Below are 22,857 nucleotides of genomic sequence, written 5' to 3'. Positions count from 1 at the left end.
GCCGCTTCCAATCCGCAGCCGCATAAGTGAAGGAAAGAGTGGCTAGCACACCTGTGAGCTGTGTTTGCCTGGGACAAGCCGGGGGAGCTTAGCAGCGGGCTGAGGTCCTGGAGAGACTTTTCTAGATCGGTCCGGGAGAGGACCTAAAGCTGATTAGTTTACTTCCTTCGGGTTAGTCTGCCAAATGCAGACACTTCAGCCAACCCAGTGCTCAGGCCTGGAGGACTCTGCAGACCCCGGACCGTTCTCTCATACCACATTTCCTCCTTGGTCGGTCCCCAGCTTCCTCCAACTCTGCCACAGTTCTCTGCCCCCGCCCCCAACTCTGTCCACTGATCTTCTCTGTTCTAGCTCCCACCTCTCAACTCACAACTCCATCAGTTATGAGTTTGGGCACCTTGATTCCACTACCACCAACCTGGTCTGGTCCTCCAAGTATACAGACTTAAGACCAGAAAGGGAGGTGGAGGAAGGTTTTGTGTGTGTGTGTGTGTGTGTGTGTGTGTGTGTGTGTGTGTGTGTGTCTGTCTGTCTGTCTGTCTGTCTGTCTGTACGTCTGAGCTGCTATTTTCCCACTACCTCAGCGGGAGGCCCGGCACTCCAGTCCGGCCTCAAATAAACCACCCCTCCACAGTGTCCCAGCTTGCCCTTGCCCCTCTGGGCGTCTGCCTTCTCTGGCTAGGTTTATTCCCTTCTCTCGGGACCCGCAGGGCCTGCTGGGGGTGGGGGTGTGTGGGAGGGAACACGAACAAAACAGACAAGAGACGTCCAGGGAGAGCCTGCCAGAGGCCTGGCGTTGTAAGCGGGACTGTGTCCCAGGCTGCGCCCCCTCTTGCTCCACCAAGGCAAGCTCGGTCTGGGGCTAGCACGCGTGTCCTGTCTCCTAGAAGAAGGAGAGAGCTTGCTCCCTCAGCAGAAGTCTTTTCTTTTTCATTCTCCGATTCTGGAACCAAATCTTGACCTGCTGGTCACTAAGATTCAAGCGGTCCGAGAGTTCCCTCCGACGCTGGCGTGTGATGAACTCGTTGACCAGAAACTCGCCCTCCAGCTCCGCCAACTGCAACTTCGAATACGGCTTACGCTTCTTTCGCGAGCGGCTGTGGATCGGGTACCAGGGCGCGCCTGGGTGGAGATGAACCGCAGGGTTGGCCAGAGGATCAGGGGGTGACTAGCTCAGTGCCCTGGGCCCTTTCACAGACCCTTTCACCCTGTTCCCACACCGGACCAGATCATTCCTTTCCCTTCTCATCTCTAGGCATCCTGAGCCTTTACCCAGACCATCTTCAGCAATCCATCACCTCATCAGTCCCTCCAACGCTTTCACTCTGTGCCTCAACTCTACCTCCCACAGTAGTATCCACAGCTTTTCTATCTCCTCACTTCTTCCAAAATCTCATGTCCATTTTTTTCTTCCATTATTATTGTTATTATTACTATTTAAATTTCTGGCCTGGTCTCCTTACATCATCAGGGACTACCAGATCCCCATCAGTTAGAAAAGACGTGGGCGAGCGGTAAAGAATAAATTGTGTTGGTTGTGTTTCTTAAAATAAGAAATGAGTAGTGGAGGCCTATGGGAAAGCAGGAGGAAAGGCGCCCTGGAAAATAGGAATGAACTCTCCTCCACCTCTTTACCCCCAGGCTTGGGGAAGTCCCAGTCAGGATCCCCGTTCTCTGGAGCTCCCTGCCCCCTACAGCCACTAGGAGCGAAAAAGGAAATCTCTCCACTTCTTTTATGGGGATATTTACATGTTTATAGGGTTCCCCCCCCCCACTTCTTTTTAAAAGAAGCGCTAGCTCACCACGCATTCTGTCACCCCAGGCAGCCCCAGCTCAGGTCTCCCCTGCCAACACTGGCAATATGTCCTGTCAGAGTAAGCCGCACAAGTGGGCTGGGGTCCTTACCGCTGGCTGAGAGCCCGCCGCCTGGGTTCAACGGCGACACCAGAGGGCCAGGGTCGCCCGCGCTGGCGCCCTTGTTGCCCTCGTTGAGTAGGGACGAACTGGAGTCGGATTCCAGTGACTGGCACGAGGGTGGGTCGTGAGGGGGTCCCGTGCCGCCGTCACCACCACCGCCGCCCGCCGTGTAGTCGTACTTGAAGCCGAGAGCAGGCGGCCCCGACGGCTCCAGCTGCAGCAGCGCTGCTCCGGGCCCTGCTCCGGGTTCGCGCCCGCGCTCCTCCCGCTTTAGGCCCCCGCCGCCGCTCTCAGCGCACGGCTCGCGGTAGTACCCCTTGCTATCTTCCACGCGAGCCAGCTCGCACGTGCGGCCGAAAGGCGGGTTGAGCGACACCGGGCTGCCGAGATAGGGCTGAGGGTAGCCATTGCACGGCTCGGCGGACGGCCAGGGCAGCGAGCACACGTTGTCGCGACGTGGGTAGGACAGCGAAGGCAGCCCGGGGAGTTGCGCCCCTGACGCGCGGAAGTTGGGGAAGTAAAAGGTGTCTCCTGTGTGGATGTTCACCAGCGGTCCCACAAACCCAGGATTCAGGAGATTATGCTCGCCCATTTCCGCGGGGCCTGACCGGCAGCTTCTACTTTATTGCTATCTGACATTAAACATAGTTAAACCTGCACAAGCCACCCATTGGCCGCCTTACTCACGTGGGCGCTACCGCCAGGGGGAGGGGTGGGGACAACCGAACCCCCCACCCACATTCCCCGCACTAACTCCAACTTCCCCCTTCCCCAATCCTAGGGGTGGGGGGGGGGAGGAGAGACAGGCAGGAGCAGATTTATTCGTTGGATTCTGGTTTTTTAAAAATCATATAAAACCTTAACGCAGACTGGGAAGCGATCGCCCGACGCGGGGCGAAACCAAAAAAAAAAAAAAAAGCGACACCAAAAATATCCGCACATACACACCTCTGCACCCTGCAACCCCCCCCCAGATGTATTATCTTATCACCAACAGCTGGCCGAGTACAGCCCGTCCCTCTTTAATTAGCTCCTTTATTAACTAAAACCGTTGGAATTTACAATATCTCCCCCAATAAATTACTATTAGATATTGTGTCATATAAAGTTTACTGGCTGTTTAAGGAGACGGATGAGCCCTTTGGCTCGGGGTTTATTTACAGTAGAGGCGAAGTGGGGGTGAGAACAGGTTTCCCTGCAGCTATCTCTCAGCCCTGCCGCGCTGCTGAGTTCTCGAGAGAACATCGCCTTTTTCTTCTTAGGGTATGAAGAGCTGTTTGGGGTTCTTTCACACAAGGAAGGTTTAGGGGGAATTGATAATGCTATCTCTTCTGTAACCCCAACCCCAGCCTGGAGCCACCTTAGCCTCCCTTCACCGGAAGAGGAAGAAAGCGGAGGCAGAGAGAAGAACAAACGAAGGTGCTGAGCTCAGTGTGGACCCGTTTGCCTGCTCTTGAAAATCTGGGGGGTGGCTTGAACTACTTTTCCGGTGTGACTTCTAGGGACTGAGGAGCTTCTAGGAGTCTCCTGGTCTTTGTGACAGAGGCTGTCAGCGCTCAGCAGAAACCCGCTGGCCTGAAAGACTGCATATTCCTACAGTCAAGGAGGTCACCCCACAACCTGCAGGCTGGCTGCTGGGGCCATTATGGAGCAGCGCAGAGGCCAGGGGTGGCTTGCGTTCTAAGGTGGGACAAGAGTGAGGGAAAATCTTGGAGAAGTGTCCTGTTGGGGGTTCAGAATTCCACTTATGGTGCAAAGAAGGTCCAGAGAAGGCTGAGAAGCTAGCGCTGGCTGTTGATGACAATGAACATCTGCAAATCCACACTGAGATTTCAGCGGGGGCACCGAGCAGCTCAGCAAGAGAAAAAACAGTTCAAATCAGATGCATTTTATTAGTGTCATAGCAGAATAATCAGAAACTCCCATTTCTGATTATTTTGAACTTCAGTTGTTCAAGGTTGAATAAATAGTTTGACAACGTATACATGTTAAAAAGATCATGACGATTTTTTCAGAGAATTGGAGAGAGAGAGAGAGAGAGAGAGAGAGAGAGAGAGAGAGAGAGAGAGAGAGAGAGAATATGAAGGAATGTAGGTAAAAGTGAAATATCTGGGAATTAGCCAAAGCTACAAAACGCAGACCGAATCGCAGAAGATTCTCATCGCCCTCTTTTCTCTCTCCGCCCCTCTCTCCTGTGCAGGACGCGGCAGAAACGCAGATTCTTTGAATTCCACTGTTCCCGGAGCGATTTCATATCCCAAACCATAGCCTCTCACTCCGACAGAAATGTGTCCCCGCGGGCGCCGCCCTGCCCCGCGCAGCTAGCAGCCCGCAGCTTGGCGCCCGCCCCTCGCCCCGCTTGGCCGGTTTTCCTTCCCCCGCCCGAGCCTTCCTGGCAGCCTGCTTGGCCCCACCCGTCCCCAGGAACCCGCCCAGCGCCTGGCCCACAAGCTGGAAGCACCGAGGTCCAGCCGGTGGGATGCCAGCCTCTGCAGTCAACCTTCACTCAGAATCAGAAGGAGATCCGGCCTGCAGTGGTCTTTTTGTGCGTAATTTATTAAGGGGCTGTAAGGCTGCAGAGAGAGTATCTATACCTCAGCCACAGATCTCACGTCACGGCATCCCCGAATTTCATTTATTTCTCCGTTTTCAAGATTCGTTGCGTGTACATGAACATCTAGTTTTAAAAAATTATCTGAAGGTCATTTTGATCATAAAGATAAAGAGGATGTGATCTCAATACTACAGATTTCAATCAGATCACTACGCTTGGCAGCGAGGTCTCCGCCCAGGCTCTCCAGGCCTCGGCGCTCTGCCGCTATTGTTGGTGTGAGGGATGCGGAGCTGGCTTTGCCGTTAGCCACTAGCCTTTGTTGGGTGGAGTCTTCTCCCCATTCTGGTTTCCCTTCGGACAAGGCTAATCGCCTAATCTCCGTGAAAAGGGACCTCAAGAAGAAGGTCTTAGCTTCTCCACATCTTTCTACAGCTCAAAAATCTCAGGCCAGGAGCTTTTCTCGCTGCTCTCCTGGGTCACCACTGCTGAGCGGCGGCCACAGGGCGGCAGAGGCAACGTCAGGGGAGATGAGAACGGGAGGAGAGGGGTTCCTTCTTCAGAGACGCATTTCTCCCAGCATGATTTGACCCTGACAAAACCATTTTCTCCAGGTTTCAGACTTGGCACAGGCTTCCTTGCGAGGAACACATGCTAATTTCTGTCAAGGAAAGCTGACTACCGATCTCAGCAAAATCCCTGTTACCAGAGTCCTGCTCTTCAAGACTTTGCAAATTTAGGGGTTTTCAGGCGACCCTGAGGACCCTGGCGACCTAAGCGTCCAGTTTCCCTGAGCATCAGGATCGCTCTGTATGCCTCTAGGTAACCTGGCAGAACGCGCAGCTTAGCCGACCAGTTTCTGAACCGGGCTCGGACAAAAACACCACTCCCAATCTGGATCCCCAGGCCCGGCGGGAGGCTAGGGTGCGCTTCAACTCTAAATCCAGCTCATCAAAAGCTGTTCCCCAAGAGCCGGCTGAGGCTAAGTGAGGGACCAGGACAGGCTTTCGGTAGCCGTGTTTAGTCGGGTTTAATCCGCTGTCACTCCGCTGCCCACACGCAAAATCATCTCCATCGGTCAACAGAGGGACAATTGATGCTTCAGAACTCTCCCTTACATTCATCAAATCTCGGGGCTCGAAGGGGTCGCATGTCTGGTTTCCGTCACAGCTGGCCAGACTCAGGCATGCCCTGTTCATTAACTCAGGGGTTAATTAAAGCTGAAGGCAAGGATATAGTCCAAGGCTTCCCCTGAAGACCCAAGAAAGGCAGCTAGCCTCCTTCAAGATCATTTACCAGCAGGATGTCCCTCTACCTCCCCGTACTTCTCTATGCCTCCATCCCGCCCGCATCTTCGGCCTCTACAGCTGTGGGGTAGACAGAAGTTAATTATAAAATCTCCACAGGCTCTAGTGGTCCAGGCATAGCGGCTGTGATGAGGCTGCATTTGGGCTCTTCTGCTAATCCTAAACTGAGAATTTGGTTCTCTTTTGCGTTCTCTTTGGTGAGCTGAGGCCATAGAGACCCGGTTCAAGGTCACTGCCTAGTTTGCAGAAAGGGCTCGCTGCGTATGCAAATGAGGCAGGGCCCCGCTCCTGTAGGGACGTAAGCAGGAGCAGCTCTACGAAGGAAAAGAAAAATGATGGGGGGGGGGGCTCTCTTCACTCGCTGCCCCATATCTGATCCCTTTGGGACTATTCAGGCTTGGGATAGACCTTTTTCACATTCAGATAAGGCTACGGGATAGGGTAGAGGGAGGGCTCTCCCTCCCTCCTAATTGGACTCTTCACTGGTTCCTCTAGGGGATGGAGTCCATCTGGCCTCCACCATTCCTGCAAGTGCCCTAAACCAAAGCATCAAATTGGGAGATCGCCTGCTCCGTGGCTGCTTTCTAGGGATCTACAACCTGGAAGTGGAAGCTTGGACTAATCCTGGAAGCTCAAGCAGTCTTTCAGGCTCAGGCTCCTCTGGGTTCCCTTCCATCAAAATATCCCAGCTCAGTTTTCACTTTCCACTCAGAAAACTGGGAGGTGGCGAGACCCCTAGGAGTGAACATTTGGAAGACTCCCCATCATGTGCACCTCTGTGAGAGACGTCTCTTCTTATAGTCTCCGAGGTTTTCCTGTAGTGCTAACAATTAAATAGACTGTCAGCTCTGACATTTTCCCCCTCCGCCAGCAGAGGATCTCCTCGCCTAGTGAATTACTGAGTGTCAGGAAAGGTGTGGGGACCAAGTTAAAAAAAAATCAAAAACAAAAACACGCCTATAAATGCCACACCCACTGCTACTGTAACCAGGGGAGAGCCCCAGGCCTGGTTTCATGCACCTGGAAGCTGGGCTGGGGAAGGGGCAGAACTACTTCCAGTACCCTCATTCCTCAGCCTGGCCCTTTGTCCGTGATAGTGCCCACTGGCTAGGCCCAGGCCTTGGAGAGGACGGAGATATGCTTAGGTTCTGCCAAACACAGCGACTCAGCTGTTTCCAAAAACCCAGCGTCCCAGTGCGGAGAGAGGGGTATGTTTCAGGTTGGAGTAGCCCAGAAGGTTGTTGGGGGTGGGAGAATGTTCTGTTACCACACCCCCCACATATACTGGTTGGGCTGGAAGCGCAGGGGTCCACTTACCTTTGGTGACTGAGGAGGCTCAGAAGGGCGAGGGGTAGGGGTTATCATCCTCTAGAAACCTTCTGAAACACCTCCCCCGCCACACACTGCTGCCCACCGGCTCGGCCAAGGTATCTGAGAGGCGGGGCGCCAGAGGCGGAGGGAGCAGTCAGCGGCAGGCGATCAGGAGCTGAGTTACCAGAGCCTCTCTGGAGAGGCCGCCTTTTATGGGCGTTATTAGCGCCCCTGTCTAGACTGGAGACGACACCTCCTCCGTGTGTAAACAGAGGCGGAGGACTCCGGCGGGAAGAGGGATGGCGCGTCTAGGGGGCAAGCGGCCCTCCCTTTTTTCTGGCTACCGGAAGATCAAGGCCTTTTCCACCCTCCCCCCTATCCCGGTGATTCTGTGATGTCAAGGTCAGAAGGACCTAGTCACGGTCAAGGCTAAAAGAGGAAGAGTCTGGTTGGTTGTGAAAAGGCTCTGGCCCCCTCCTCCTCCTCCCAGAAGCCCCTCGTTCCCCAGGGCCCCTCAACTCCCCACCACCGTACATCTGATAGATACACATCTGCTCTTGGAGTTCTCTTGAAGGCGAGCTCTGATACCATGCCAGGACTCAGGAGGATTCTAGGTGGGAAAATTTTCATTTGAAAATGATGGATGCTCAGAGGGGGCTGCTGCAGGGACCCCAGCTCCAATAAGAGGACCTTTTACAGAGATGAAAGTGCTATTATGCATCTACATGGGTCCCGACTGCTGACTTAGACGCCTGTGGATCAAACTCAGGAGAAGATGGTCTTCGGAGCAGTCATGGAGGGATCTGCCGAGAGAGTTGCTGGCCTTGTTTTCTCAGGTGGGTTCCTGACTCTGAGACTTTTGCCAGGAAGGCCCATCTTCTAGCACTAGATGGGACTATTGTGGGCAGAGAAGAGCTTTCTCCCCTCACTCATCCCAAGTTCAACCTGGCATTATAGCAAAGTGGCCCTGAAAGGAGAGTACTATGAAACCCCAGGTTCTAAGCACCGCAGCCTTTGGCCTTGGGACTTGGAGAAGCTGGGGGTACGGTGGAATTATGAAAACTGGAGCCTCTGTTGCCAAGGAGGAAACTTCTGTGTTCATAGCCCTTTGCTACCTCAACGAGGTGCCCTTAGATTTGCTTACAAAAACCTTACTCCAACCAAACCTTAGGAGACTGTTCTTGAAGAGAAAGATTTTCTTTGATGTGTGTAAATAAAGACAAAAGGACTCTACAGCCTGAGATGAGTGTGCTAACAACACTCACATACATGCAAGCAGGAGGGCCATTTCCACTGCTCAAAGGCACTGGTGTACACAAGGCTCCCCAATGATGGTATTATCTATTGAAAGAAGGAAAGAGCCAGTTCAACCAGGGAAAGAATACATTTCCCATCTTCACCTCCCTAGAACACAAGATCACACAGCTTTATACAACATTTATTTACTCTGATTAGAGGTGCATCTCCAGAATTAATCCAGGTATGATAATCCTCAAAAACCAAGTTGATATATTTGGTTGAGTGTTTGAAAATACAAAGAACCCTGGACACACTGGGGCACACTGGGCACAGAGAACGCCTGCGAACTTTACTTGCCTTCCCAGTGTCCAGTGTGTCCTCAGGAGCCCATACAAGGCTTCTTCTCTTTTCAACAGCTTCTGGGACCTTAGAGTGGTTTTTTTCTCATAGGAAGATTTTTATCTTCCTGTGTGAAAAGGTCATCTGGTTATGTTGCCTAGGTGGACCCTGAACTCCTAGGCTCAATCAACCCTCCTACCTCAACTCCATGGTAGAGTTGGACTTCAGGTGTGCTACCTTACCAGCTAAGACTTGACCCTTTGATTAAGTGTAGGTTTTGTGCAGAAGTGGAGGGCTATCTTGGAGAACTCTAAACTTATCTTTATCCACGAAGTCCTCAGCTTTCATTATGTCTACAGAGTGTTATAGGAATATCAGGATAACCAAGAGATCTGAGGACTCATACCAGAAGAGTCCCAAGTTTCTTCTCCATTTGCTTCCTTTCTCTGTCTAAACAACTCTTTTTGTCTTAGGAGAGGTCTAGGGGCTTTTGAAGAGAGAGTCAGGTTATTGGTGGGGAGAGAAAGGGAAATAAAATTAACAGTGCCTCTTGTTCCTGGGAGGTTCACCTATTCCCTTTCCAAACTCCACTGCCGAGTGTGTGGTTCTCTATGGTCAGCCCAGAGTTGAGTATAGAATAGGACTAGCAGTCACTTCAGTAGCATAGACTCCACGAGGGTGAATTCTTCAGGTCCTTTGTCTCTCAGACTTTGTGTGTGTGTGTGTGTGTGTGTGTGTGTGCTGTTACCTCCCCAAAAACATTTATTTACATTGAAATTTAAAAGCTTCAGCTCCATCAGGCAAAGGGAGCCGGGAGAACTCTGATTTCCAACCTGATGCCTCCAGTCTTTCTGTGTCTCAGGAGAGGAAAAAAATATTATATATAAATAAAAATTGCTGCAGTAAAGATTTAATCTGAGATAACATTGTTTTAGGCTATATTGCTTTTTAAAAGTCTCTTAACCTGACAACTTAACGATCTCATTAACTCCACCAGATAGGGAGATAGGCACAGACGGGACAAGGAAAACAAATTAGTGGCAGCATCCACACAGGCCCCAGACCTCCTGGAAGACAGGGGCTCTAAGGATTTCTAGAGAATAAAAGTGGAGCTGGCCTGACAAACTGGAGGCTCAAGGGTCCTGGGCATCCAGCCTTCTCAGTTTAGGTCGATGGGACAAAGAAAAGAGCATGTCCTGGGAAAGCTGAGCTCCAAGCTGCTTCTGTCAAACTGTGCCGAGATCACCCCAACCCCAATCCCAGGCCTGAGCTGGCTGTGAACCCCTGGGGTAGCAGGACCACAGGAGCCTAAGATGAGCTCCCTGCCTCCTCTACTCTTGCTGTCATTGCTCCAGTCATTTCTCTATCTTCCTAACACTCTAGAAACAGACCCCCCCCCCCCATCATTGGAGAGCAAATCCAGGGCCTTGAACATGCTAGATAAGAGCTCTACCACCAAGCTAACTACAAATTATTCACCAATGAACTTTTCTCACGTACCTGCTTTCAGACTTTTTCAGTGGCAGACCCCATCTTTCCCTCTCCCAATACAAATTCATCTAAGTTGGGTATTAAGATGTGACATTCTCTTAGCTAAATAGAATAGAAAATCCAAATGGCTGCAAATTTTTCCTGGAGAGAAATACAGGTTGGGGATCTACTGTTGAAGGTGATGTCTATATTCTTCCCCAGCCCTCTCTGACTGGGTCAGGCTATTATAGTCTGCCCTGAAGAGCCAGGAGAGAAAGACTTCAGAAGGAACCTGAGCAATAAAATCAAGGCCAAAAACAAAAGGATATTTTATTTTAAAAACAAGTTTGTGGGTTTTTTCTTCTTTGCATTCAATACATTGTCATTCAGACATCACAATACTATATACAGATACACAACATTAAAAAAAAAAGAGCCTATTTCGAATGGGCATTTCAAAAGAACACTGTTTTGTAATGAGCCAGTGGGAAGGGAGGAGGTGAAGGGGCCCCCACAGCACCAAGTTGGCTTTTAAGGAGGGAGAAATTAGGCAGCATCTACATTTAGCTGGTTTATCCAGAGCCAGTGATTTCAGCCTCCTTGATCAGCTCCTCAAGCTACCCTTAGGAAATCAGTAAAAATGAAAGTGTGTGGTCTCTCCAATATCTGCTATTGCTTATGTGGAGACAAGACTGAAGATCTTCTGAGGGACCCACCCTCCATCTCTTTTAAAGTTTATAAAAGTTCTGATTCTAAGCCTGGCCTAATTCCCAACCTTACCATGAGAGAGAAAGAGAGACAGCAGCCGCACTTAGTATTGTGGCTGGAGGTTTTTGTCTTCCTTGTATTTCCACAGGACCGAGAGTGCAAAGCAGAGGAGGCAGTGGGGTCAAAGGCACCTCCTGGGAAATCATTTCTGGGTCAGGATGTGGCCAGGGGCTGCACCAAGTCCAGCTTTTGTTGAGACCGACAGAAACAAAAAAGAAAATCTACAGGTTTCAAGCACTGTCTCAATTCCAATCACGCTGCCAGGCCCTAAGGATTATCATCAATATTAACATGACTTTTAAAAGATGCACAGAAACATCGTAACTGGGAAACCTTGCCTATAGAGTGCGGGAGCGATAGTAAAATGGGGGAAGAGGAAAGAATGCAAGAGCTCACCAGATCCTGTGCCCATGCGCCCAGGAAGGAGGGTCTTCCACAAACCAAGGCACAGGAAGAGGCAAGAACTGAGTCTTTTGGAATCCCGCAGCCCTGCTTTGGTAGGATTGACTGGGCTTTCCTGGCCACTCAGCTTTCTAGTGGTACAAACCATGAAGACCAGGGGTTTAGAGGCAGACAGTCTTCCTTCCGCTCATCCGAACCCACCTCCCCAGCTGTGGATGCTGAGGGGGTGCTGTATGGAGGGGGGTGAAAGTAGGGGTGGGATGGGGAGTAGGGTAAGGCAGAGCGCGGGGCGTGCTGTTCCTCTTTCTCGGTAAGATTAAATAGTGGTCTGCACCGGTGCAGCGTCCTTCGGGTGGATTCCGTACAAAGCGACGACATAAGACATAAATAGACGGGGCGGGCGAGTGGACGGTCAGGTGGAGTGGAGGTGAGGCGCTTTCGATTTGCTGACCACCTTCTTCTCTTTCACCCGCCGGTTCTGGAACCAGATGGTGACCTGGCGCTCCGAGAGGTTCGTGGTGGCTGAGATGCGCCGGCGCTTCTCTTTGGTGATGAACTTGCTGGCTGCATACTCCTTTTCTAACTCCTTCAGCTGCACCTTGGTGTAGGGCACGCGTTTCTTGCGCCCGCGCCGGTAGCTGCTCACTTCTGGCTGTAGGGGAACCACGTCTAAGGGAGGGAGAGAGAAGGTGGGCAGGAACAAGTGAGGTGGGCGGCCAGGAGCTACGGCCTGCAGGCTCAGTTCCCACAGGGTCTCAACTGGGCCGCCAGATTGTACTGCTGGGTGAGACGCCCTAATCCTAAGTACCTCCGTTGTTAGTAAGGTCACGAAGAAGGTGAAGCCACCAGGTACCAGCCTCCTTTTTTGTACAAACTTTAAGGAAAGGGGCTCAAAAAACTCAATAATCAAGATCATATTTTAAGGCACTTAAAAAAAAAAGAAAATCAAAACAAATGAAAAAAAAGCCATGATAACATGTCATTAAAAATAAACAGAGGATCTGTATTATTGATTTTTCCTATTGCCTCAGACTCCACTAGGGCTCTGCACAACACCCTTTGTTGGAAACCCTGGACCCTTAGATCGGTAGCTCCAGTCCTACTCCTGGTCATGCTTGCTGGAGTGCTGGTGTTCAGAAAATTCCTTCATCCAGTTAGTACAACAGGGTCCCTCCACCCTTCAGGGGAAGGACTTAGCTTGTTGTATATTTGAGGAGAGCATGGCAGGAAGGGTGTCAGCTACAGGGACACAGACCATCAAGTGGGTCCTTGGGCCTGAGGGAGCTCAGGCCCATGAACTAGTCTTAGCCTTGCACTATGGATCTAATTCACCAACATAGAGAAGAAACTATCAGATGAAGCCAGACTGCTTGAGGATCAATCACTCAGAAACAGGAGCCCAGTGTTGTGAACCATCTACCACCACCTAAGGAGGGTGGTCCTGCCTCAATGTAGGGAATCAGATTTCCCATAAGAGGAGGTCAATACCCAGGTTTCACCAAAAGAACAAATTCTGTTCCAACCTTCCTCTTCCTGTTCTTCTGAGGCTGAAAGAAACCTTCTACATCCCTGGTACCCTAGGCTCTACCCTTGCAGACGCAGACACTATTTGTTTAGTTTTTTTCAGGAGCATTCCACAGGAATTCAAAATAGCATGTCACTCTCCACCTGCCCTCTTAGCAGTGAAAGGCCGCAGTGGTAGGATGGAGGGGATCCTGTGAACAGCTCAGCCCCCATTGTTTTTCTTGTCATTGTTGGACTTCAGGTGGACACTAATGACTGAGTATCTGGGGTTTCCTCTTCATTCCTATGGCCCTCCTGAATTGTTAGACATGGCTGCAGCCTGAAGGCAGAGTGTCTGTTGAAGTGTTCCCGCCCTACAAGCATCTTCCCTCCACTGCCATTCCCAGTGAGTCTGGCTCTCTCTCGGAGACCCATGGCCCACTATACAGGGAGGGGAAGTGGGGAGTTACAATTGAATGCAGAGAGAAATAAAGAGCCCAGGAAGAAAATAGGAAAGTGTTTCCAGTGGTCTGCTCAGGCTGTCTTCATGGTGACAATTTCTCACAAAAATTATCTATTCAACTTATCAAATGTTTCTCTGCCACTGTGTAAGCCAAGATTTTTTAATCTGAAAAAAAAAAGCAACTTCAGTTTAGCAGATATGATCTGTCAAGTTAAAAGGGATATATATGTGTGCGTATATATGACAAAATTGTAAAGGACTCATCTTCAATTTGTTTTGCTCTTATAGATGGAACCATGGTTTGAGAAATTGATGATTCAGGGGCAAGAATAAAAATGAAGAGGATGAGTAGTGATATCATGAGGGTTTTTTCCCCCCTCAGAACATTTCTTCAGTTGTATTTTATTAAATATGTTTTACAAGATCAGAAATCAAAGGCTCAGAGTAGGGAAAATGATTTAAATGACCGAACTAGGGTCTAGGTTCTTCTGACTCTCACATAAAGCCACAGTAAGAGTCAAAATAGAAATGAGGGCTTGGTATATCTCTGCTGTTGAAGTGCAAAATGAAATAAAGGTGAGTTTCAGTTCTTGAAAGAACCAGTTAATTGTTCCTCATTTTTTAAACTTCGCTTTCTGCAACTCTCTAAACATCAAGTCTAAATTTCTAATGAAGTTTAATTGACACAATCTTTAAAAAATCTGATTAAAAGGTAGATAACAGCTCTAAACTTTATTATTATTATTATTATTATTATTATCATTATCATTATTATTAATCTCTATTGGATGTCAAGGATTGACTTCACCAACTTTTTCATGGGTCAAACAGCAGGTTGTTTTTGCTTCCTGGGGAAATTGTTCCTGCCTTTCCTTCTGGAAGGAGCACCTTCCATTGTTTGCTGTTTTGGCTAGAAAGGAAGTGGGCTCCACAGATGTGAGAGCATCTGGTAGCTTAGACTCTGAGCTGTGTCTACATTGTGTAGAATAGGGACTCGACTCTTAGTCCCCAATGTCTCCTGCCCTAGTGTCCCTCCAGGTCACCTGCACCAACCAATTTGTACCTCAGAATCTAATCAGCATCTATGAGGAGCAAACAAGAATGAAAACAGTATGTGCCAGTGCTTTGGTTTGGGCCTGAGAGGCTCCTGTGTAGGGAGCCCTAAAGCCTGCCCACCTCATTAGTAGGCTCTCGGATTTGAGGGCTATCCCGTTCAGCTAGTGATTCTTTTCAACCCAAATTCAAAGACTTTGTTGATACAGTCTTTTAGTATGGGCTCCCAAAACCCACTGTTTTCTTATTTTGTTTTCTTTTTGTTCTATATATCTACCATCTATTTTTCTTTCTTTCTCTCTTTCTTTCCTTCTTTCTTTCTATCTATCTATCTATCTATCTATCTCAGAACTGTCTCCCTTTTTTTCCCCTCCTAATTCTCTTCTGGGATTTCTGCCATTCGTGTGAAAAAAGAAAAATGTATCCACTCACCACAGTGTGTGTGTGTGTGTGTGTGTGTGTGTGTGTGTGTGTGTGTGTGTGTACCCATATAATTGGGAGAAAGAAGCCACAACTCCTCACAGCTCTAATTATCTAGATCTTTCTGAACAATTGCCTCCATCTCCCACACCAGCCCAGACTACCATAGGTTAGGTTTCTCAGAGCCAGAGGCAGTGAAGAGAGACAGTGGTGTTTATGGCTAGATGTTGCTGAATGAACCACAATTGCATAGACAGAGTTATCTGAAAATCTCACTACTTCTAAAAGACCTGTGTGGGTAGAAAGATGGAGGGTGTCTGAAGATAATTTCTTTTTCATCTGCCTCTCTCCTGGACCTCTTCAGGCACTGAGATACACCAGCCGGAATCTATTTCTACATGGAAATATGAGCTCAGAGCAGCAGAGGCACATTGGGTTTTATATACACTTCTCTGTTCTAATTTGCAAGTGTATTAAATCTCAATTGAGCTGTGTGTTTTTATTTCAAAGATATCTTTCTTTAGGAGGCTGTGATATAAAAGTGTTTATTTTTAGCAGACCCTTTTTTGTGTGTGTCGTTCTTGTTTCTGGGAATCTTTAAGATGTTTATTTGCTCAAAGATAATTCTGAGCTTCCCTCCAACACTTTACCAACCACACAACCCACATACCTATACAGGGAAGCCACAGCAGCTCCTTCTGTAACACCTCTTCATTGCGAAGATGTTGCTTTTTGCTCTAGGCCTGGGTTCCTAACTACAGTGAGCAGGGCGGGCACCAGCTTCTCAGCCCACCAGTCCTGTTGGCATTACCCATCAATTCCACTACTACAAGGATTCTTACTGGACTCTCATCCTAGAAGCTTTCTGTTTCATGAGCTAGAGAAGTGAAGGGCAGCCTACCTTCTACAAATATATTATAGAATGTCTACATATGAACAGCTTATCTTATATAAATGTATCAGCTTGTGCTTCACATTAATTAATAAAATTGTATTGTATAAAAATCTTATAACTAATGCAGAGAAGGTAGTGTATGAGACCATTGTACCACAACCATGCCATTAATTCTGACAGTCAGAAATGGAATGCCTTGTGTTGTTGGTCTAGCTCTGGTATTGACTTGTGTTATATTAAGTGACCTCATACTATGTATTAGAATGTTTTTGCTACATTCTGTAACATCATTTAGTGATTCTTCTCCATCTACCTCTCCACCCAATCCCGGATGCAGAGGAATTTCAGACCTACCCTTAAGAGGTCTTTGGGTTGACCCTTTCCAATGAAAAATCCCCAAGCCTAACATGTGAGGCTAGAGACTCTTTCTGGGTACAGTGGAGAGATATCTTTGGCTTCCCTGGACTCCCAAGGATCTCTGGAGCGTCAGAAGAGAGGACTCTCTCCCGAGCTCTCTAGGGAGGGCAGATCCACATGCTGGCTTTTGTAGAACCCTCCTCCCGCCCCCAACCCTTATTTCTCAGATCGGAGTGGAACCCAAAGCTTCCATCCCTGGGATGGTCTTTCTCCTTTGGGGAGTGAGGGGGAAATTGTGGAATCCTTTCCTTTTCAGAGACAGCCTCAATCAGAGGAACAGTAAGTGAGAGATCTCTTCTTGCATACACAGCCAAACAAGAGCCAGACGTTCCTAGCCAGCGGCCTGGACCCCAACACAGTTCTGCCTCTCCCACCTCTCATCTGAGATCCCCTTTCTCTGTCTGGAATGTCGGTAACTAACTCTCATTTGGAGGACTTGACAGTGGATTCACAGGTTTTAAACTCTGTGTACCAGAGCAGCAAAGAAAATTTTGCTTCTCAGGAGAGGATGCAACTCTTACACTCTTTCTACAGAGATTTTAGCTCTTCTGCTCTTAAAGAACATCCCTGGTCAAGTTTAAAAAGAAAAGAAAAACATTGTACATCTCTATAGGCTCTGGCTAATTAGATCCCTATTTTAACGCTATAGTATCTGGAGTCTGACAGATCCTGAAAACTCGGCAAGGTAAAGGTTCTTATCCTCCTCAAACCCCCAATTAGCCACTGGGTTGAGGGTTTTGTTCTAGGTTCCAAGGCAAGAGAGGCCCAACCCCAACCCATTCCTGGCCAGAAGCGGGCTTAGGGGCCAGGATCCCTGCTTGAAGCTGGAGCGGGCAGGGGAGAGGAGGCGGCAAGCTCCCTACGGGAGCCCAGCCGGCGCTCGGGCGCCTCTGATTGCTTCACTCTCGACCCGGCAGCTCCGGGGAACGTGTCGGAGCAGATTTCTTCCCCAGCGCATTCCTCAGCACAGCTCGCCCGGCCGGCTCCTTCGACAGCCCAGCCGAGCCGGCGCGCCGGGGCCAGACGGCGGGGGTGGCTGGGGCGCGGAGCCGCGGGGCAGGCAGGGCGGGGAGGGGTCCTTGGCGGCGGCGGCGGCGCCGCTCATGGCCCTTCCTTACCTGGGAAGGGAGACTTCCAGAGGTGGGCGGACTGCGACTGCTCCTTGGAGCAGTACACCTGACTGTCCCAGCCATTGGAAAGAGCCCAGTGCTGGTAACCTTCGACAGGGATGAGCGCGTCGTGACGCGGCTCCGGGTGCCCGCTGATCCCGGGCACCACCGACACGTCCAGGTAGCCGGGCATTGCCTGGTAGGAGCTGGCGAAGCTGGGGTAGAAGGCGAACTCCTTGGCCCTGGAGGACAGGTCGTCACCAGGCAGGGCGCCCGACGGCTCCGGGTATTTGTCACCCGGGTGGTAGGCGCAAGGCTTCTGCTGCAGGTTCACGTTGTGCGACAGGCGGCAACCGTAGTAGCTGCCCCCGAATGGGTAACCATAACCGAGGGTGGCGCTGGACGAGGTGGGGGGCGCCGGCGGTGGGGCGCATTGGCGCGCCGCCTCCGGGGCTGGGATGTCCGTGTAGACGGCGCCTTGAGGGGCGCCCAGAGGAGCCGGCGGGCGGCCCAACACGGGGTGAGGGAGCAGGTCGCGGCAGTGGCTGGCAGGACAGCTGCCGCCCAGCCCGTCCATGCTCGGGGCTTTGCCGGGGCTCGCTCCGCTGCAGCCGCCCCCCGCGCCGCCCGCGCCGCCGCCTCCCCCGCCGCCGCCGCTGCCGCTCTCCGCCGCGCTGTCCTCATAGACGTACATAAGGCTCTCCGGCCAGCGCGGGTGCAGGAGCAGCGAAGTCGTCATGACATGATCTGCTCCAGCTTTTTAAAAACTCCACTTGCCAGAGGCAGCGAGCTAGGGAGACACCTCGCTCCCTTTTTCCCTCCCCCATCCCTCCTCCCTTCCTTCTCCACCCCTCCCCTCCTCCTCCCGGTGCTTCCCCCTCCCTCACAGCATTCCCACTACGCATGCGGATACACTTCATTAAGAAATCGGCCTGCTCCCGCCCTCCTCCCCTCAGCACGCCCCCTGGTTCCCACGTGACTGAAGCCGCAGCACGTGACCCTAGGCCTGGGTCTACTGGGGTTCCCTCCCCGGGAGGTGGGGCGGGGCGGAAAGAAATGAGGAGTTTGTTGATTGGCTCTCTGGAGAGGAAAAGGAGGAGAGAGTTGGGAGATTTAAAGGGACGGGCAACGCCCCCTAAGCAAGCCTTGTTAGTGGAGGGGGGCAGAGAGGCTGAATTTGGCCGACGCAAAGGGACCAAGGGAGAAAAGGATGGATGGTTCCTGGGCTCCTCCCCCTAGGCTTAGGGTGTGCGCCGGAGAGACTCCGGTTCTCAAGCCAATGGCTTTGACTACCCAAGTCTCTAAATTGGGGCTTGGAGCTGAGAATGGGGGCAAATCTGGAGTTTTAATAATAATTATAATAATCTAGAAAACAGGAAGGTTCCAGCTGTGGCAGGGTGCACTCCAGTTCGTGGTGGGCAAGAACCTCACCCCACCGTTAGGGCAGCTTTTGACGCTGACGGCAGAGTTTCAATCTCCGACCTTAGCTGCTTTCCCCAAAGCCCCCCACCCCTATCCCCGCGTTTGTCTGGAAAAAAGGCTCTCCCTGGTATCAGACATGGTTGGGAGATGTGGTTTCCCCAAATGCAGACTTCATCCCGGAATCGGGGGAGCGAAGTGATGGAATATTCTCAGCGAGCAGCAGAGGAAGACTAAAGTAAGGGAGATGGAGCGGGCAGTAGGACAGATTGCTATTTCATCACACAAAAGAGTGAGATCCCCAATCCCTAAAGAAACAGTGGCGCCTGGCTGAGCAGTGGAAAAGCCCTGGATAATGCCAAGAGCAGAGTCTCTTTGGGTGAACAAAAGGAAATGTGGAAAGTGGGGAAGAACCTGCAGCCCTTTAGACCTCTGACAGGTGCAGCTCTTGGGCACCCCAAACATACAAGCACAAGGCCCCTCCACCCTCAGCGGCTTGGGCGGGTGGGTGATGAGCGCTAAGGAGCCAGGTAGAACTCAAGTCTAAGCAGCCTTATTCTCATCCCCACAAATTTCTTTCAGTATCACTCTTGTTCAGTGCAGAGTACTTAGATCTGAAACTGTCTTTTATTTCAAGAAGAAATTATCACGCTGTTACTGATTTTTATGCCAGTCTCCCCCCTTGTTTTCCATCCCCCACTGGTTAGGGCCTCAGTAGAGTCACCCCTTTGCAGAGGGGCATCTCCATGGAATTACGCCAAGCTCCCTTTCACACGTACCCCTCCCTGAGGGGGAGAGGTAATAAAGAGCGAGAGAGCAGGGAAAAAAAAATAATAAAGAAGGAGAGAGGGGCTGCTGCGTCTTCCCTCTTTCTTGCCTCTGCCACAAGTTTTAAATCCTGGGTGCTGGGGCATGGGCTGCCAACAGAGAGCTCCTATCGAGGCCAACCCACTAGATCCCTCAATTGGATGTAAATGTCGGGGTCTGCTCCAAGATCCCTGGAGGAAGAAGGAGGTTTCTAAAGGTTGAGAGCTTTGGTGAGTCAGGACAAGAAACGGAATTTTTATCAGTGTGATTTTCATCCAGAAGTGTCTCCTCAGAGTTTTGATAGCAGGCTGCATGCTGGGCTGGCAGCAAGAAGGAAAATACGAAAGAAAGAGGCTTGAAACCAGGCAGGCCCAGCTTATCAGTGTTGAGGGAAATGAAGGCTCATCGATGAAAGCTGGGAAACTGGCTACCCTGCCGCTGGAGTCCAAGGTCAAGGTAAAAAACGACAACAAACAAGGCCTGGCCAAGTCTAGACTGGATCTGGTGAACTTGGCCCCCTTACCTAAGGCTGGCTGAGAGGGGTGGGTGGCTAGGAGGGCTGTGGGTTATTTTTGTTTTTGTTTTTCTTTTTTCTTTAAGCAGTAGGTAATAGAGGTTGTTCCTCCTCTGGTGAAGTGCTGCTCCCCCATTGAGAACCGGGGAAGTGGGCCAAGCTGTGGGGCCCGCTAGGAGAAACAAAGGGCCTGGAGAGCCCTTCCCATTCCTGGGGCTCCCTTCCTGGTGAGGCCTAATACCAGGCCGTGCAGATACCAGCCTTTGGGAGGAGAGGTCAGAACCGAGAAAAGGAAGGATCTAGGTGCAGGGAGGCCCCACAATAAATAAAATTAATGGTATGTTCTTTTCCAGGTTTATATAAGGGCATTAACTATCCCTATTGCAATGAGATATAGATTTAATTAACCCGGCAACTTTACAATTCCATTTATTAGGGGCACTATTCTGCCAAAATTTAGCGGAAGAAGACAGAGGGAAACAAAGTCGCATTCCTGGAGAATACCCGCTGAAGATGTAGGCCCCCAAAGCCATGCGAGGAAGTGGGAGGCCCGAGGGGAAAGTGCGGGTTAAGGACGCTGAGAGCAACTGGGAGCTCTTCACACACCCTTTAGCTTGTTTCCCAAGACCTGCGGTGCCTGTTCTCCTGAGCCCACAGGGATCACCGAAGGAGGCGCGCATAGAAGAGCCAGGGGTGCCGGTGGTGGAAAGTAAAGCCTTGACGGTTAATTAACTTTAAACATGGGGTCGCTTTTCCCCAGTCCCCTGGAAAAAAAAATGTGTATCTCGCTGAGACACAAGTAAAATCAAATTAAACTCTTCAGGAGAATATGCATCACTGGGAACGTAGTAATTACATCTCATTTCGGAGGCAATGGGTGACCTAGAAAGCCGGGCACTTCAACCTCTTGGTTGAAAAGCTCACCCCCCACCATTTCGCCCCACTTCAGGGATAGTGTGGTGGGGAATGGCCCAGGATGAAGTTTAGAGGAAAAAAAATAAAGGGAAATGAGGCAGGATGGGGCTTCTGGGTCCCCGCGAAGCTGCTGATGTGGGAGAAAAGATGGAATCATTTAAGTGTGTTAAAGGAAAATGGAAAAGGGCTCTCTGCCTCACTGGAAAACCCAGCTGACTCTGGGATGCTCTTTCAAAGCGACAACTGTGTGAACCATTCTGCCCTCAGCGTCCTCCAGTGAACCAAGTTTTCAGCTAAGTTCGCCCATCTTATAAAGGATATACTTAATGTGCCTTTTCATTGGAAGTGTGTGTGTGTGTGTGTGTGTGTGTGTGTGTGTGTGTGTGTGCGCGCGCGTGTGTGTATATATGTACACTCAGCACTCGCCTGTGGGTTTAGGGATGTGGGCAGATATGTACGTGCACTGTTTGCACGCATTTATGTGGATACAAGCTAAACATGTTCATGAAGACACAGCTCTTTGTGTAAATCCTCTATCTACAAATAAAGATCCGAGTTTGTCTGCTTATTTGTATGCACACTCAGTTCACATGCTTGTCCCATTCTACTTAGAAAAGCATCACCAAGGAAAACAGTAGGAAAACAGAAAGGCAGGTAGTCAGTGTCTTTTTGAGGCTAGGGTGGTGTGGGAGTGGAATTTCTGACCCAAAGACAAAGTTAGAGATAACCTCACAGCCTTTGTAGCGGGAGGGAGCAAGTACGACCCACAGTGAAGGCTGAATGTGGCTTGAATTCTAGGCTAGGGACATGGATGAGAGAAATGACGTTGATGTACTTGTGTCTTATTCAATACTGAGATTTTTTTTTCCCCCTCTGGAGATCAGGCATGGGATGATTTTCTAATTTGCCTCCCTTTTCTGGTTCCTCCATATTGGTAAGGAAGGGGTGTGCTTGAAACTCTGGAGTTCCTGCCCCCCACCTCTTTTATGGGAAAAATTCCAGTTTGAAAAAAGGAGGGGGTTGGTTGAGGCTGTGGGAGAACAAAGAGCCTCCCCACCATGGGGTCTGGATTCTGGCCCAGATTTGGGACATTATAGGGCTCACATAGTGTGTTGGGGGGGCGTTTTTCCTGTCCAGGGTCCTGGCTGCAGGACAGAAGAGATTTGTAGAGGATAGAAAAGACAGGGTCTGACTATCCAGGCAAGAAAGGGATGTTTGAGATTAAGGAAGGAACTGGGGACTCAAAAAAGCCTACGGAGGGGCATCTGTGAGTGTGTATTTGAAAGGGGAGATCCATACACTGAGGAAACTCCTGAGTGCAGGCAGGTTGCAAAGGGCCTATATTTACATATGTATATTTACATGGGATATTGGTGGGGAAAGAAGGAGAAGTGGCTAAACTTGGTGCTCCTCTGCCCTCCTTGCTCCTTCTCTTCCTCCTTCTGGAAGGCTGGTGTAGCTAAGGAGTGTATCCCCACATAGGCTATATCCCAGGCCCCAGGATCCCTCTGGAACCTGCTCTCCTCTTATCTCTCCACCCTCAGAGCCTGGCCTGAGAGAAGGGCCAGTGAGCCTTTTCTCCCAGCTTGGAAACTCACCTCTTGGACAGCAGCTGCCCCCCTGGCATCTTCCATTTTATTCTTCTAACCTCCCTGGGCTCCCAGCTTCAGGGGAGATGGGACCATGGTAGCTGAGGCTTCATTTTGCTCCTTGTTTAAGAATTTTACATTCTTCCACTCAAACTTGCCTTCATGCAGGCCCTTTTAAATGGCAGGAAGATCTACTTCTCTCTGTTGCCTACCTGTCTCTCTGATTCAGTGGAGATCCATGCAGTAGGCCACCTCCATTCTTTTCCTGAATTCCCATTCAGCATGTCCTCAGTTGCAGACTTTACCTGTGGAACTAAGCTGCATCTGAGCAAATCAGGTGTCCTCTTCCATGTGAACCATCAAGAAGCCACTTCCAATGACATCTTTCCTTCTTCCTCGGTTGCCAACCCTTTAACTGTCTCCAAACCACCTCATCTTTCCTTTTCCAA

The 22,857-nt window shown here is 50.2% G+C and overlaps 2 protein-coding genes across 2 annotated transcripts; both read right to left on the bottom strand.

The window, feature by feature from the left end:
• Positions 1-883: 883 nt before the first annotated feature.
• On the bottom strand, positions 884-2,509 carry Hoxc12 (homeobox C12). The gene is made up of 2 exons (XM_052747553.1): positions 1,906-2,509; positions 884-1,122 (listed from the first exon to the last, which is right to left on the bottom strand). The coding sequence occupies exons 1-2, from the start codon at positions 2,507-2,509 to the stop codon at positions 884-886; spliced, it is 843 nt and encodes a 280-aa protein (XP_052603513.1).
• Positions 2,510-11,674: 9,165 nt separating this feature from the next.
• Hoxc13 (homeobox C13) lies at positions 11,675-17,903 on the bottom strand. Its single transcript, XM_052747552.1, has 2 exons — positions 17,174-17,903; positions 11,675-11,973 (listed from the first exon to the last, which is right to left on the bottom strand). The coding sequence occupies exons 1-2, from the start codon at positions 17,901-17,903 to the stop codon at positions 11,717-11,719; spliced, it is 987 nt and encodes a 328-aa protein (XP_052603512.1). The 3' UTR covers positions 11,675-11,716.
• Between the last annotated feature and the right edge of the window lie 4,954 nt (positions 17,904-22,857).

The sequence above is a fragment of the Peromyscus californicus genome, unplaced genomic scaffold (assembly GCF_007827085.1).
Source record: "Peromyscus californicus insignis strain IS unplaced genomic scaffold, ASM782708v3 Scaffold_20__1_contigs__length_68692818, whole genome shotgun sequence".
Classification (NCBI taxonomy): Eukaryota; Metazoa; Chordata; class Mammalia; order Rodentia; family Cricetidae; genus Peromyscus; species Peromyscus californicus.
Note: the sequence above shows the minus strand (reverse complement) of the source record. Positions and strands in the feature narration are given on the sequence as shown.

Coding starts and splice junctions, on each gene's coding strand:
- Hoxc13 (XM_052747552.1), bottom strand. CDS start 17,903: ATGACGACTTCGCTGCTCCTGCACCCGCGCTGGCCGGAGAGCCTTATG. Junction 11,974..17,173: donor CTGGAAGTCTCCCTTCCCAG/GTAAGGAAGGGC, acceptor TCCCTCCCTTAG/ACGTGGTTCCCCTACAGCCA.
- Hoxc12 (XM_052747553.1), bottom strand. CDS start 2,509: ATGGGCGAGCATAATCTCCTGAATCCTGGGTTTGTGGGACCGCTGGTG. Junction 1,123..1,905: donor CGGCGGGCTCTCAGCCAGCG/GTAAGGACCCCA, acceptor ATCTCCACCCAG/GCGCGCCCTGGTACCCGATC.